Source organism: Berghia stephanieae, chromosome 4 (assembly GCF_034508935.2).
Source record: "Berghia stephanieae isolate SIO BIC M18660-M18661 chromosome 4, UCSD_Bste_1.3, whole genome shotgun sequence".
Lineage (NCBI taxonomy): Eukaryota > Metazoa > Mollusca > Gastropoda > Nudibranchia > Aeolidiidae > Berghia > Berghia stephanieae.
The window spans coordinates 23570761-23588260 of NC_088363.1; the positions used below are offsets into that span (position 1 = coordinate 23570761).

General features: G+C 36.4%; 1 protein-coding gene and 1 long non-coding RNA gene across 2 annotated transcripts in view; both read right to left on the reverse strand.

Moving 5' to 3' along the window:
- The window catches only part of LOC144970274 (uncharacterized), a 265721-nt gene that overhangs the window by 3143 nt on the left and 245078 nt on the right, over nucleotides 1–17500 (reverse strand). The window lies entirely within an intron of this gene.
- LOC144970271 (uncharacterized) lies at nucleotides 1497–14099 on the reverse strand. The gene is made up of 5 exons (XM_078909734.1): nucleotides 13968–14099; nucleotides 13162–13289; nucleotides 6183–6319; nucleotides 2340–2460; nucleotides 1497–1888 (listed from the first exon to the last, which is right to left on the reverse strand). The coding sequence occupies exons 2-5, from the start codon at nucleotides 13264–13266 to the stop codon at nucleotides 1700–1702; spliced, it is 552 nt and encodes a 183-aa protein (XP_078765860.1). The 5' UTR covers nucleotides 13267–13289; nucleotides 13968–14099; the 3' UTR covers nucleotides 1497–1699.

Below are 17500 nucleotides of genomic sequence, written 5' to 3' on the forward strand. Positions count from 1 at the left end.
ATTTTATTTTTTTTCCACTTTCTTTATTTTGATGTATTCACGTTTTAGATACTTTCCTCTTCTTATGAAATCTTTTTGTGTCTCGATGTGACCCGAAAACTTACATAGATGACATTTGATGTAGTCACGACTTTGTAATTAAGAAAAGAAGAAAGAACAAGGAAGTACACACTTGTTAAAAGATAAGAACCCAAAGGATATGCTCTTATCTATATATAAAAGAAAGAGCGAGTCTATCTGTGTGTGCGTATATATATATATATATATATATATATATATATATATATATATATATATATATATATATGTGTGTGTGTGTGTGTGTGTGTGTGTGTGTGTACTACAGGGGAAACCAGGCTCGCTATCTGCGATAAAAACTTAGCGTTCCTTATCATGTATCCTTCTGATGCAGGACGTCGAGATTTTTGCGATTTAGGTCGATTTTACAATGGCCGTATAAAACGTTTAAATCAATTTTATTCGATCCATAACATTTACGACGCCATTTTTAAACAGCAAGCGAGCAGCAAGCAGGCATGCAAATTCAGGAGAACGTTATTCAGTCACAAAACACACATAAATCTCTTCAAATTAAATAACACAACATTATGCTCTGATATGTTGAAATTTGACACTGATTACACATATATAGATAGTGTGCGCTTGGCGAAGGAGCTCACAACATTGCCATCCAGAAGTATAAAGGATCAATACACAACAATTAGTGTAGCCATGAACGTTTATAGTCAGGTTAATACAGTTCAATGAGCATTACTCATAAACGCGGATGGCAAAAAACAATAACAAAGACCTGAGTGACGTCAACTTCAAACTATCTATAGAAGGACGATATTGACTTCACTCATTTCTTTGTTATTGGTTTAGGCAGCCATTTTATGGGTAGATATCACCAAATTCTATCAATCAGACTATAGATAGTATGCGCTTGGCTAAGAAGCTCCCAACATTGCAAACCGGAAGGTTAACGGACCAACACACAAAACTATGTGTAACCATGAACGTTTATAGTCAGTTTAAAACAGTTTAGTGAGAATTACTCATAAACGCGGATGGAAAAAAACTATAACAAAGACCTGAGTGATCTCAACTTCGAACTATCTTTCAACGTTCAAGGTTAGACATAATTTTGTGTTTTTCTACGTAATATCCGGCTGGAGGGTTTTAGCAGGTTTCTGGGATGACCTCTTGTCATAGGAGGAGGGATCACTCTGCAGTGTTTTCAATTCTGATAATAATATATTATGTTTTCCCTTTCCATACTACTCTCGTCTTTGTTCTTCATTGAAAGTGTTCTTTTCTTGTAAATATATAACGTATTTGACTATCCCATTTTCTATACTGGCGCTGAAATGACCTTAATGTGTTGCAAGCGCTGTAAAACCCTTAACAGAAAATCACCCTATCGTATTCCTTATTCCGACGTCTTTAAAGTCAAGCGAAAGGATCAATCAGAAAGAAAAAGAGACAACTCACAATTAATTTCATAAACTTTACTTGACTATCATCTTTTAATATAAGAATTCATCATTTATTGACCAAATCGAATACAAACTTAACGTCAAATAATCATCCTGTTGAACAATCATTTAAAATGCTCACTCAAATTTTCCAAAAAAAAAATAAAAATCAAATTAACTAATTCTGCCTCAATGTTTCAAAAGATTAGGAGATGTGAAATTCAACCTGCGATCTCTGGTTCTTCAATACAATGACTGACATCCACATCCAATGGGCTCAAGTCAGTGACATCAGTGGTAACATTGCCCCAAAAGTGGACACTGACAGGGACTTCCGGTACTGAAGCGAAAGTGATGACAGGAACGCATCCATCATCAGTTACAGCAATATAGTCCGTTACGCCCTTGTGCTGGGAGAAATGAATTAAAACAGTTTTTTTTTGTAATGATGATGACGACGATGCTGATGGTGATGATAATGATGATAGTAATAATTAAGATAAAACGAAGAAGAATGATGGTAATAATGATAATAATAATAATAATAATAATAATAATAATAATAATAATAATAATGATAATAATAATAATAATAATATTGATGATGATGATGATGATGATGATGATGATGATGATGATGATGATGATGATGATGATGATGATAATAATAATAATAATGATAATAATAATGATAATGATAATGATAATATTGATGATAAAAATACTACTACTACTACTACTACTACTACTACTACTACTACTACTACTCCTACTACTACTCCTACTACTACTACTACTACTACTACTCCTACTACTACTACTACTACTACTACGAATACTGTCAATAAGTTCAATCATTACTTCCAGTTGATAGTAATCGACTGCCATTCCATTAATTGGTCCAAGAAAGCCCGAGTTCTTCTTTGCTTCTTCAGGTAGACATTGAACATAATTCCTCGATGATTCATCCATCTCATGTATGCTAAAAATAATATGACAATATGGGAGTTATATATAGAACATCAGCTGATCGATGTTATAACAAACATGGGTTTCATATGCCAGGCACACATTTAGATATCGCGGAAAGTGCTTTTAGATAGCTATCGTCATATGCTAAGCAATTGCTATTGTCCGTTTAACGCTGCAGAAACCGGGATTAAATCGATCAAATTCCATTGTTTTACTCCATAGGGGAAATTTGTTTTCGGGTCAGTTCCAAGAGAAGACTGGAGTGACCCAGGCGTCAGCCACAGTACAGGGCAGCAAACTGAGCTGGGCGAGGTGACTTGATTAAGGTTACACAGGACAGCAGGTAGTCGAACTGTACCTTTCGATTACGAAGCAAAATAGCTTCCTTATGGCTCTGAATGAGTGACAAATATTGTTAAAGTGCTAGCACAATAATGAGCCCAACAGACAAGTACTGTATGAATTAAAAGTGTAATTCCATAATATTATAGATTTTTAGGGAGAATAAATTAAAAAACGAAATAAGCGCGACAAAGCTGTGAAAATGCGCTGCACGCTATAAATCAAAGAGTGTACGTAACAAAGGTACCTAACCTACAGACTTCTTCGTTTTGTTCTTTCAGCTTATTCCGCATTTTGCAGGGTTGCCATAATGAATGCCCCATCTCCTTGCATCTCAGTTTATAGCATCATCTTCCTCCCGGCTCAGTTCTTTCATATCGTCCTTTAACCTATCAATCAATCTAGTCTTTGGGTGTCCTTTTTCGTCCCTTTTTTCTCTTTCCCGCTAATCGTATATCCAATATTTTCTTTCCCACGTACTCCTTTTCTCGTCTCTTAACATGTCCGAACCACTTCAATATATCTTCCCTATTCTTTATTGATACATTCACTTCAGCAAACCTTCGAATCCGTTCATTTTTCACTTTATCTTTACATATCCAGCCAAGTAACCATCTCAAAATCTCCATTTGTGCCACCTCAACTTCTTTATCTTATGTCTTTGTCGTAGCTTCTGTCTCTAATCCATACAACATTGCTGGTCTTATAACACACGCACACACACACACACACGCGCACACACACACATATATATATATATATATATATATATATATATATATATATATATATATTCCTTTCAGCTTTGCAGGAATTCATTTGTCACACATAACTCCAGTTATCTTCCTCCATAAATTCTAGCCTGCCTGGATCCTCTTCTTAACCTCTTTCTTATTGCCCTTGCACAGTTAGTTGTTCCTAAGGATTTGAATTGGTTTGTCTCTGGCACATCCTCTTCTCCTATCTTTATTGGTGATCCTGCTCTCTGTTGTCTGATGCACAAATTGTCTTCCGTCTGCTTACCCTTAATCCCCTTCTTTCCAATACCCGTCTCCAGCCATCCAGCTCCTTTTAATCCTCAGCTTTTGTATCATTCAACTACTTTATCCGTATTCATCATGTTCCAAAGTGCCTCACGCCGAATTTAGGTATATACTCGTAACTGTACTTCTCCTCTCCCTGCCATTGTCTTCATTCATGAGGTGTTCGTAGTATGTTTTCCATCGTGCTCAAATCTCTTCATCTTTGCCCAATTACATTCTCATTTTTAATCAACTTAATTTGTTGTATATCTCTTCTTTTCTTGTCCCTCTGTTTCGTTATTCTTATGCCCTTCTTTATTTTCAAATTGCTCATACATATCTTTGAAAGCCTCGGACTTTGCTTTTGCAACGACTCTTTTTGATTCTCTCTTTGCCTGTTTTTCTCCATTTCCTTTCATAGCAGTTTGTCTCCATGTTCTTCCTTGCTTCCTTCTTTTTTTTACTGCTTCTCGAACTTCATTCCACCACAACGTTTCTTTTCCAACTTTTCCTCTCCCGGAGCTTACCCCTACCACTTCTTTGGCCACTTCACGCATTGTATCATCGGTTATTTTCCAGTCCTTTGGGAAATCAATTCCTAGTCTTCCTTTCACCATTGTAGCAAATGTTTCTCTTTGTTCTTCCTCTTTTAGTTTCCACCACAGTGTTTTCCTTCACTTCGGTTCTCTTTGATCTTCCTCTTTCCAAATGCCTCTTTCGCAATAATAATCTTATGCCACAATCTGATTCTTCTTTCAAATGTATCCTCCTACACATCAGGTAATCCATTTGCGTCTTTCTCACACGACTTGAATACGTAACTGTGTACTCATTTTTCTTTCTAAAATATGTATTTATGATTGCACAGATCCATCCTTGTTGTAAATCTTACAATATCTTTGCATTCTGCGTTTCTAATGTCATTTCACCTTCCCAACTATCTCTCCTCTCCGATATTGCTGTCTTCAAGTTCGCACCCATGAAAATTTCTGATATGTCGAACATATCAATTTGCTAATCAATCTCCTTCCAAAATTCCTCCTTCTTGTCTTGCGTAAAACCGTCTGGGGTGCGTATGCACTCACGACAAGGATTTGATATCTATAGACTACAATCTTGATTCACATAAGTCTGTCGGACACCCTTTGACTTTAACAACAGTTTGTGCAAGTTATTTATCCAAGATGATGCACTCTTTTGCTAAAATACAGTGGAACCTCAATATAACACTGATGATAGAAGCAATCTAAAACCCTGTTATAAAACAGTTCTGTTATAGCCGAATTTCAAAGCAAATAATCCAAAATGGCCGAAATCGCCACCTCTCTCTCTCTCTCTCTCTCTCTCTCTCTCTCTCTCTCTCTCTCTCTCTCTCTCTCTCTCTCTCTCTCTCTCTCTCTCTCTCTCTCTCTCTCTCTCTCTCTCTTTCATACACATTTTTTCAAATGGAGATATTGAGTGGGTTTCCGCGCTCTTGTTATAATCAATTAAAAAGTCTCGGGTATATCGTATTTATTTTATTGAAGGCAAATATTTAGAGAACAAACGGGTATATTAAAAGCCCCTGTTATAACCGGGAGTTTGTTATATCCGGACCTGTTATACATGAATATGTCCCATTAAGTCAATCTTGTATGTGTTATGTCTACATGAACTAGATGACGAAAGAAGAGTTTCAAAACGAAATCATTTGAATCACAAACAATGATTTATCTCAAAGTGTATAATATAGCGGTCCCGATAGCTCAGTTGGTAGAACACTCGCTTCACACGCAGAGAGATCGAGCTTAATCCCGAGTGAAGTTGAGTTTTTTTTTATGACTCCCACTCCTTTCCACCAACCAGATCTTGCGTAGCTGATTCTGTTAAATCAGTCTAGCATCCCATCGGAAGTTTCAATGGAAACCGGGCTAAAACCGGGCTCCATGCAACATGGCAAATGATTACATTTTTCTTTTTTAACACGTTACTTAAATCCCAGGGCCGACATATAACCTGTTTGAGATTGTTAGCCACAAATTTGCAGACTTCTTCATCGTGCCGCTATGTGGTCTTGTGGTATGATATTCGCATTTGGACCGTAAGGTCCTGGGTCCAAGGCCCGATCTGAGCGGCGCACAGTGCGTTCTTGGAGATGGTCTTTACTCACAATTTCTCATCGTGCTGAGGTTTAAAATGAGTACCTGGTTTTTAACAGTTTTTGTCGGACAAATTGTAACATCATCTAACAGTCATCATGTCTTCTCTTACATGTTAAATTTTACTGTTGGCTTGGGACCCCTTTGAGCACGTTTAGTGGATTTTACTTTATATAGATGCTCAAATAACCTTCTCAAGTGTAGAAAAAGAGAAAAAGAAAAAGAATTACCTGCACCCTCCGTTGTGATTCATTAGGAAGTATTTATGCATGTTCATGTCATACAGGACGAAATCCACATGGCTGTGATCCCAAGGCCTGTACACGAATTTATTTCGATTAAAGTCAATCAGGAAGTCATTTGGATTCTTTGGAATAAAAATAAGAGAAAAATACATTTTAAAAGGATAATTGTGTTGTTATACATTACTGCAATTCAGTGGAATTATGATAAACTGGTGGACTTATAGCAAGATTGTCATTATCCAGTATCAATGGAATACACTTAAATATAGAACAGAAAATTTGAAACCAACAAGAGATGTTCACTTTAAGAAGAAGTTGATTTAAACAGTATTGAATTTATGTGGATCTCACTGTGATTAGAGAGTTATAGTTAGCTATCTGCTCGACAAATGGATGATGCCAAGTCTGCAAAGATAGATCATCATCAAGCCCTACTGCAACCTCCTCGTGGTGTCGAACGGTAACAGGTCAAGCTGGCCAACTGCAGAGGGCGACAAGAATAGGCAATGGCAAACCATTCTTGTAACTTTGCCGAGTTAACTGCATGAATAAGTCCAAAAAGTTAAACGGTGACAGCGTAAAGGGGAGCATGTTTTCACGGAAGACTGCTGCCTCGCTCGGTTGGGAGCGTGATGTTCGTCAGGTCACACCGAACCGTCAGCCAGTTACTAGGCGAAATAAATTTAACAAATGTGACAAAACCAAAATTGGGACATGGAATGTCAGGACCTGTGCCCAAAAAGGAAAACTAAACAACATTCTGAAAGAAATGAAACGGCTCCAAATAAATATTCTTGGCCTGGCAGAGATGAGATGGAAAGAGCAGGGAACCATGTCAAAACAAGAAAACAACATGACATATAAGATCATATGGAGTGGTGGAACCTCTTTCCAAAAAGGAGTAGGGATGATCTTAGACCAAAAATCAACCAAATTTTACAAAGGGCACGTAGCAATCTCAGACAGAGTTTTGCTGGTTAAGCTAAGAGGACCTGTAGTTGACACCAAAATTATTCAAGTTTATGCACCAACAGAAGAGGCGACAGATGCAGATATGACAGAGTTTTACCATTCACTAGACAAAGCAAAACGAATGTGTAAATCACAAGAAGTCCTTATGGTAATGGGGGACCTAAATGCTAAGATTGGCAGAGGCAGAGATGGTGACATAATCGGACCACATGGACTCGGAGACAGAAATGAACGAGGAAACATCTGGGCAGATTGGTGTAGAACAAATAAATTAATGATTTCAAACACCTGGTTTCAACAACACCCAAGAAGAACCTGGACATGGCAATCACCAGGGACAGAGCAAGGAACCAGATAGACTTTATAGCAGTATCATCAAGATTCAGAAATGGCATATTAAATTGCAAAACCTACCCAGGCGCCGATGTAGACAGTGACCATGTCCCAGTTGTTTGTACAATAAGGATAAAGTTTAAAGCTATTCAGAGAACAGCTGGTAGAATAAAGAGGGATTACTGGTTATGCAAAGACAATGGCATACAAACAAAAATGAGAGAAGAATTTGAAAATGCACTCATGATACAAAGCCAAAGTGAACCTGATAATGAAAAATGTGAAAAACAATTTGATATATTCCAAAAGTGTGTCAAAGCAACTGCAGAAAAGCATTTACCAATAGCTCAAATAAACAGCAAAAAGGAATGGATGACAAATGAAATTCTAAACCTATTTGAAGAAAGACGAAAATGCAACAGAGGGTCTGCAGAATACCAAACATTGAACAACCACATTAAATCCAAATGCATCGAGGCACACGAGAACTATCTAGACTGGAAATGCTGCGAAATCGAAAGAGAATACAAACCCAACCCCCAACAAGCTCACCAAAGAATAAAAGAACTATCAGGGAAAAGGAAAAGCAAAGCAGCAGGAAGTTGTATCCAAAACAAACAAGGGGAACTGCTATTTGAAGAACAACATATAGAAAGCCGATGGGTAGAATACATAGGCGAACTGTACAATGATCCAAATAGAAATGAACCACCACTGAAATTCAAAGAACCATTAAGCGGACCAAACATCACCAAAAGTGAAATTGAACATGCCATGGAACGAATGAGGATGGTAAAGCAACAGGCCCTGATGAAATATCTGTAGAGGTATTAAAAAGCCTAGGAGATCTGGCAATTGATGAACTTCACATATTATTCAACAATATATACAATACTGGGAAAATTCCAGAAGATCTCTGTAACTCTATTTTTATAGCAATACCAAAGAAAGCAGGTGCAGTCAGATGCGAAAATTTTAGAACTATAAGTTTAATAAGCCACATCAACAAAATACTGTTGCGTATAATTATCAACAGGCTAAGGAATAAGATTAACCCCGAAATCGCAGAAGAACAATATGGATTCCAACCTGACAGAGGGACAAGGAACGCAATATACCTCCTCCGTGTTTTAAGTGAAAGAGCTATACAGGTTCAGACCCCACTATACCTCTGTTTTGTCGACTACAAAAAAGCTTTTGATAGAGTATGCCACGAAGAAATACTAAAACAACTGCACTCCATTGGCGCTGATGAGAAAGACCTCAGACTCATGCAAACATTATACTACACCCAGCAGGCATCTATCAAAATCGGAAACTCTACAGGAAATTCCATTCCTATTAAGAAAGGAGTCCGTCAAGGTGTGTTGCCTCACCAGATCTGTTTAATCTATACCAAGAAACAATCATGAGGGGCATAAATAATATGGAGGGAATAAAAGTGGGAGGTCACAACATAAATAATATAAGATACGCAGACGATACGGTACTCATTGCAACATCAGAAATCCAACTTCAAAAGATTGTTGACAAAGTGGTAGTAGATAGTGAAGCCAAGGGAATGGAAGTGAATATCACCAAAACGGAATGCATGGTAATACAGAAAAACCCCGAAAACAACAACACCTGCAATATAACGATTCACGGCGAGCAACTTACCAACGTAGAAAGTTTTAAATACCTAGGTTCAATAGTGACAACAGATGGAAGATGTAACCGAGACATACGAGCAAGAATAACTCAAGCCAAACAGGCCTCCATGGACCTGGGAAACATTTTGAAAAACAAACAGATGTCGTTCGGGATTAGATTCCGAGTCTTGAAGTGCTACGTGTGGCCAATCTTGTTATACGGATGCGAAAGCTGGACTACAAATGCAGAAACACAAAAGAACATTGAAGCTTTTGAAATGTGGTGCTTGAGAAGGATGCAGAGAATATCGTATACTGCACACAAAACGAACGAAGAAGTGCTAAAACAAACATACCAACAAAGGAAACTAATGCCCTTAATAGTGGATCGACAACTATCCTTTTTCGGACACATAGTAAGGAAAGATAAGAATGAATACCTGGCAAGTTGTGGAAAAATACCTGGTAAACGCGCCCGGGGGAGACAAAGAAAAACACTCATAGACCAACTGAAGGGCTTCACCAGCCTAACAATCCAAGAGCTGTTTGAAAAGGCAAGAGACAGGGAGGAATGGAGAGAGATAATTCATGCAGTATCCGAAGCCTGGACCAGGCATGGAACCTAGAAGAAGAAGTTAGCTATCTGCTAAGTATCACGTATCAATTGCTACATATTATCACGTTGTATTCTTATCACATGATTGGTGAATTACGAAAGGGTTAATTTTGTTGTAAACAAAAGAAATCGATCAGAAAAGGGTAACACAAAATATAGCAGGGCCCATTTTTATGAAAGCGGACTAAATTTAGTTCTTTACTAGCTTAGTAAATTAGTTCCTAGTCTTAAGCCTGAGAAGTTTATTAACGTTTTCTAGCCTCTGGCCTAGAAGTGTGGGCGTTGTAAGGAGGCCGACTAATTCGGTAATTTTGTGCTGGTAACACCAAGCATTCTATACACGATGGCAGGTAAGATAGTAGTCGTCATCATACTTTCAACTCAAAAGATTTCCAAAGAGGAACTTAGCAACACAACCGGTATAGATATATTTCGTTACGTTTCATTTTTGAACTTGCTTTTGCCATAGCCACATGATGAATCAAGTCACGTGAATTGACTGTCGATTGTCAATTCTATATTTAGGTCAATGAAAGTTTCATGTAAACTCGAACAAATAGAACAAAAGACAAAAAACAAAAAAACAAAAAAAAAAAAAAAACAAAAACAAAACAAAACAAAACAACCCCCCCCCCCCCAAAAAAAAATAAAATCAAACGAAACGGAAAGTGTGTTCTGATGAATCTCATTATTTCAGCCAGTTACAATGCCAGCAGAATTACGTTTGTCTCCATTATAATTTCTAACCGTTTTTGTGTGTTTGTTTGTTGTTGTTCTTTGAGTTCTTCGAACTCTTCGACTTCTACGTTCACTAGCAATCGCGAGCCCACTTAAATCGTAAATCGGGGTTTTAAAAGGCTTTACTCACAAAAATGTGTACTTTCGAAGAACTGTACTTTCCTTACAGGTTTTTTAAAAGCTAGGGAGATAGCAACAGGACACTTTTTGCCTCTGCCATTCGTAACCGACATTTTCATCTGAATCGGAGCTCTTTCAATATCACAATAGCTGCAATCTTGCCGACGCCATGGAGTATCCTTGTAACTAAGCAGACACTGACGGTGAAGTCCAACACAGGCCCATTTTTACATACGCAAACAAGCGCTTAGTCTCTGCCTTTAGTCAAGAACGTGAAAAAATCGCTTTTCATGTGAGCTGACCAAGCAAGTCCCAGACTAAAATCAAGGCACATTCGGACTTAATTTTGCAAAGTTTTAGTCCTTTCTTCGGACGACTCAGGTGTTTCAATTGGATCCTGAGTTTGGAACTGACCTTATGACTTTTATTCTCTGTTTTCATCTGGCACCTCTTACATAACCTATTGTTCTCATCATTATTGATGTAAGTGCTCGTTCCACACTTTCTGAATTTTATGCAACCCAATATCGGAGTTATTCCATGTGTGTCTTATTTTATTTATATTATGTTACCGTGTATTGTTTCATACAGAGCGGACTGCATAGCTTAACTTGCTCGATTAGTGTGAAAAAGTTTGCGAGTTTATCAGCCGCCTCGTTGTGTTTCCCTAAGTGGTTGAGAGAAGAGAGGCGCACGATTGGTACTGAATTTGATAGCCGCATGTGTGGTTGATGGCTCAGTCGGTAGTGCCATCACTCGCTGTTTTCTCTCTCTCCTCTCTCTCTCTCTCCTCTCTCTCTCTCTCTCTCTCTCTCTCTCTCTCCTCTCTTTCTCTCTCTCTGTCTCTTTCTCTCTCTCTCTCTCTCTCTCTCTCTCTCTCTCTCTCTCTCTTTCTCTCACCAAGGCGGAGAGTGTCATGTCAATACGCTTCAACAGTTCTGGCCACCATGAAGAATAAAAAGTACCGATTTTCTTTGTTTAGAACCACGATGGCCGCCGTTGCTGGGCGGACGTGACATCAGACTATTGAATCCAATTAGATCCTGAGTTTTGCACCGACCCCGCGACTTTGTATTCTGTTTACATTTGTCACTTCACCATGCCCTATTTTTCTCATCAGTATCAAACATAAACCTGACTCAAGTTTCTTCATTTTTAAGACAAATTCGTTTTGAGTATCTAAGTCAATCCGACATAAATCGTCAGAGACTTCCATGCACATCTCGTCTAATCACTGAACGCATTAAGGGTTTGTGCGGCTATGTGGTCTTGTGTTATGACACTCGCTTTCGGATCGGAAGGTCCTGGGTTCGAGCCTCGCTCAGCACATAGTTGTGTCCTTGGAAAAGGCTCTTTACTCACATTTTCTTATCGTACTCATGTGTAAAATGAGTACCTGCCGTTAACAGTGTTGTCTCTGTCGAAAAAAATGATTTGTAATATCGCTTAAAAGGAGTCATGTCTGGTTCTACACGTTACGTGTTATTGTTGGTCAGGGGCCCTCTGTAAAGCGTTTTGAGCACGTTAAGTGGATGTTAAGTGGATATATTATAAAAGCTCAAGGGTTTAAAGATAGATTTAACATTGGGCAATGGGCAATAGTTTGCGTTGGTTTGAGAGTATTCCATTACAACGATGAGCCCACAGCTACGTGTGCATTCTACCAGGTCTGATAACCGAACGGAATTATAGGTTTTATATAACATTGTTGTATCGGACCGACACTATTTTGTGTTGGTTTGAGAGATTTCCATTACAACAATGAGAATAGAACTATTTGGGTTATCAAACTTTCAAATATGTGCACGTTGCTTGAGACGTGGACGCTTATAAACCGTCTATGTTTAATCACTTACTATGTAATATTCCAGGGTAAGTTATAATATAAGTGGTACGTAGAACTTAAGATGTAAATATAATTATTATCACACGGGTTTTTTCGATACTATTTTCTTACTGTTAAATTATTGGAAAAAAATGTTTAAATTATAATTTTCTTTAACCCTCTCCTTACCACCTGCAGCAAAATCGTCACATTTGTTACGATACAATATACATTTTTCTTTTTCAGATTTATTCTGTACATCACAAACTTTGAAGAATGATTTTTGTTTAATTAATAAGAACATAAAGTTATTTTGTAGAGAGCTTGTTTGAGTTTAAAAAATCAATGTTTCTGGTAGTTAAGCCTACGATTTTGGGAAAATACTAAAAATGCTCCGTAAGGAAGGAGTTTAAGGATTCACATACTGTTATTGACGGAATAAATTTTTTTGGCGAAAAGATCATACTTCGTTTATAAATAAATCTGCTGATGTGACTGGAGCATGATTTGAGCCCTTGTTTGCTTTTTTGTTAGTTTTCTGAAGCTATTGTATCCATTTTTTTTTATTTAATACTAACTTCGATGTCGCCCTGGCATTATGACTGATGTCAGTTGTTGACAATGGGGATGTTAATGGATGGTAATGATGATGCTGGTGATGATAATGATGATGATTGATGATGATGATGATGATGAAGATGATGATGATGATGATGATGAGGTACTTACCCGACTGTCAGCATTCAAATATGATAGCTGACATTTTCTCTGGCAAGCAACATTGTCCAATAACACTGGGCAATACAATAGAGGCAAGAATAGAAGAGAAAACATCTTTGGATCCGTGGATAACAAGGCTGAAAATCAGAGAAAAAAGCATAAAAATGACTTGGACTTTCAGGTTTCACTACAGCTCGGAGACTGATGCAACCATATAAAAACGATTCCTTGTTGTATGACGTTTAAACCAATTAATTGTCTACTCTTTTAAGACGTGTATTGAAAAGTTCGGATAGAAAATCAATATTGGTTTAAATGATGATCATCTAGCCCAAAAGTTTCCAAACCTGAGACCTGACGAGGTTGTATGAAACAGAGAAAGACGAAGCAGGAAAGACAAAAAAAAAAAAAGAAAAACAATCCAAAAATCAGACTGCCTCGTTTCAAGATCAAACCCAGACCTCCTGATTACCAGTCAAACGTGTTACCATTACACCATATATTTTACTTAGAATGCATCGACCACATAATTTTGATTCAATCCGAAAAAGCAGCGCAAGGTCAGAAAAGTGAGTGGATCAGAAATTATGTTGATAGTAGTAATAGCAAGAATCGAAAAGAGGAGAAATGCAAGAGAACTATAGAAAATTAAAATCCTTTTGTCATGATGAGAGTTGAACCCAAGACCCGACTAGCGAAGGTATCGTACCAGTCGAGTCGCGGGTTCAATTCTCATCACAGCAAAACGATTATAAAGTCAGTTTGTCTTCTGCACTAGTCTACTCTTTGCGTATCATGTTATAATAAAACTCTACCTTTAGTTCAGAAGAACATTCAGAGATCAGCAAGAGATGGCGAGGAATAAGAGGACTCGTGGAAACAACTCATTTATATCTCTTGGCCATTGTCTGTTGCAGGACGATAAAAATCTTCACAACGTGATACAGTGGAATCTGCATAAAGTCAACACTCTTAAAGTCAACTTCTGTTTAAGGTCAACACTTCTTGGTTGGTCCCAAATTTTCAGTTTATTAGCTATGAAAGTTCCATAGATAATCGATAAAATCAGTCTACCAACATTTCTTGTTCGATGGTATTGACTTAATCAGGATTCCACTGTACAATGTAAACGACCAAACCTTTACACGATATGAGATCGTGTACTTTTATATATATAAAAACAACATATGTTTTAGTCTCACAAATGCCCTTTTATTTTGAATCAAATATATGTAAATATGTAAATATATGTACAAAGTATAATGATGAGGAAATTATGCTTTCAATTTATAATCATTATGACTATGCATTTTAAGAAAAAAAACGCAGAAAAATCATTACAATGATACGTTGTCTTGATAAAGAAGGGAAAAACCTTTGTCAAAAGCTGTTGATGAACCAAACTGTTTGAGCATTGTTTACCTCACATGAATTGACTTTTATTTGAACAATAAAGATTATATTATTATTATTTATGAAATAAAAAGTTTAAAGGCCACTATTCAAAGCTATCAGAAAAGGTGCGTCTTGCGGAATTATTGGTCTGCTGTTTTCAAAAGGGTTTAATTAAAGTGCATTATAGAATAATAATGAAAAGGAAAAAATAGAAAAGACTTAGGATTGAAATAATACCAAAAAAAATCCGTTTCGAGTGCAAATCTTTTTCAGCAAAACAACGTTGAAAGCAAATAAACAAAATGAGTGAGAATTGTAGAGTGTGTTCTCCGTAGTGGGTGGACAATAAGTATTGTAATGATAACGACAGATTTATGCTGGAAATGTCTATTGTTTGTATTGCTTCAATCCGAAACGTTTCCATTTTCACATACATTGAGATAAGGCTTTCTGTGGTCTTAATTCGATGGCTTAGATTAAATTGTTCTCTCTTAATATTTTCATTTGCCAGAGTTTTTTCTCTAATTTCCATATAATTTTAACCACTTTATAAATTTTGTAAACTGTTTTTCACCAGACTGACATTGTCGGGAAAAAGTTCCTCCCTTAAGCCTGCATGCACGACATATATACTGTATATTGAGCATATGGAAACAAAATAAATACGGCAAGGAGTTGAACCCCAGTACCTTTGGGTAAGAGGCAACTACCGTACTGCTGTGCCCTGTTGTTCTTTAATCAGTTAACTGCCATACTCAGGGGAAAAACATGTAATTAAAATTTGATCAGAAAACAATTCCTTCAAATGTCATATTCGTGAAGTCCCAGGACTGAGAGTTTTTGCCAAGATGAGGGTAATTTTATTCAATTGATATTTGAAGGACAGATTTTTCTGGCCAAAAATTGTAAATCATGTACTGCAGAATTAGCGTCTCAAATATTGATGACCCTTAAATTTTCATTCCATAAAAAATCCAATGGTCAGGTATGTTTCATACAAAATTCCAACTCGTCAGATTGAATGTAAAATTCTCATATGACTTATGGGGAAAGAGATGAGGCTGGATTATATATTGCAATAATGAGTTTATAAGAAAGGTGGTGGTTGGGGGGGGGGGGAGAGGAGAGAGAGAGAGGGAGAGAGAGAGAGAGAGAGTAGAGAGAGAGGAGAGAGAGAGAGAGAGAGAGAGAAATGTGTATGCATATCGCCATCGGACGTTTATCTCTTCGACAGGAAACAAAATTCATGACTATCATAGTTTAGCTATTGGTATGGTCTGGTCAGTCAATGAGATTGTCAAGTAAAATTCTATTTTGAGCCTATGAATAGAAAACATATTATTATCCCCCATCAAACTGTCTTTGAATCCTCTGGTATTCATTCCTGATGACATCCACCTAGTAAAAAATAATGGTTGATTGACAAATTCAACGATACCATCCCGATTCATAATTTGATTTTAAAAAGAAGATGGCCCCTGTTCACTATTTACCTTTAATCGTATTGAATATATCAATGTATTAACTTTATTTATTGACGCATGTCTAAAGCACCCTTTTACTAATTGTACGCGATGGCCTATTACTTTATTATTTTAATATATATTCAAATATGACGTCATGAACCTTGTATGTAAATGTTGCTGCTCGAAACTCGAAGAAATATATAATATGCAATTGAATGTAAGCTTCAATTTTATTACAAGAACAGATCAAAGGAACGTTCCGTATTGAAGAAATTTTCAAGGAAGAGAGAGATTTTTTCTGTGGGGTAGGAAATGGCCGAAACGATGAGTGTTCCAGTGGGCAAATCCGTGACATTTTTCATTTTGTGTATTTTAGGGAGCATGTAGAAACAGGGATTGCCGAGTTCGCTGAGACAATATCTTAGAGTTGTTGGGCACCAACTTGTCTTCGACAAGTGTGTTGATGGATTTATACACGATGTCGTTGTGTTTGATGGTAAGATCAGGCGGGACCGATGCGTAAAAAGAGGTGTTATCTAGTTGTCGTTGGGCTTCCTTCTTATAAATGTCTGCATCCCAGACGACAACCGCTCCCCCTTTATCCGCCCGTTTGATGATGATGTCTTTTCTATTTCTGAGAGAGCGGATGGCGGACCACTCTTCCTTCATCAAATTACTCCTCTTGATGGGGAAACCCGAAACGTTCATTTCATCTGTTCTTGTAATAAAATTGAAACTTACATTCAATTTTATATTATTTATTGAACCTTGTATGAGGAATTTAGAAACTTGAATTTGAATTCTTTTTAAATGGCAAAAGTAACATATAGTGAATAATGTCTATTTTTGTTGTAGTAAATATTATCCGTCACTAATCAGACACCCCCACTAACCCAAAAATGAATTAAAATGTTAAAAGGAATCTTACAGCAAATTATTCTATTCATATCTTGTATAAAGAGTCTACCGATGACCTATTTTTTCATACTTCTTGTAACACCTGTTTTATCTATAATTAAATTATCTAGGTTACGAGTGCAATTAAAAGCCTATTGTCTAAGACAAAGATTGATTTTCAGACATACTTGGAATTCCTGTGTTATTCCAGCAAGAAGGAGAGCATACTTATCATTAACCTTTTCTTCTTCTTCTTCTTCTTCTTCTTCTTCTTCTTCTTATTTTTTATTAATTATTATTATTATTATTATTATTATTATTATTATTATTATTATATTATTATTATTATTATTATTATTATTATTATTATTATTATTATTATTATTATTATTATTATTATTATTATTATTATATTATTATTATTATTATTATTATTATTATTATTATTACTATTATTATTATTATTATTATTATTATTATTATTATTATTATTATTATTATTATTATTATTATTATTATTATAACACTCATTATTAACATTATCCTTGTTATTATTATTATCATTATTATTAATTATTATTTATTATTAT

Coding starts and splice junctions, on each gene's coding strand:
- LOC144970271 (XM_078909734.1), bottom strand. CDS start 13,266: ATGTTTTCTCTTCTATTCTTGCCTCTATTGTATTGCCCAGTGTTATTG. Junction 6,320..13,161: donor ATTTGAATGCTGACAGTCGG/GTAAGTACCTCA, acceptor TTTATTCCAAAG/AATCCAAATGACTTCCTGAT. Junction 1,889..2,339: donor TCGATTACTATCAACTGGAA/GTAATGATTGAA, acceptor CATTTCTCCCAG/CACAAGGGCGTAACGGACTA.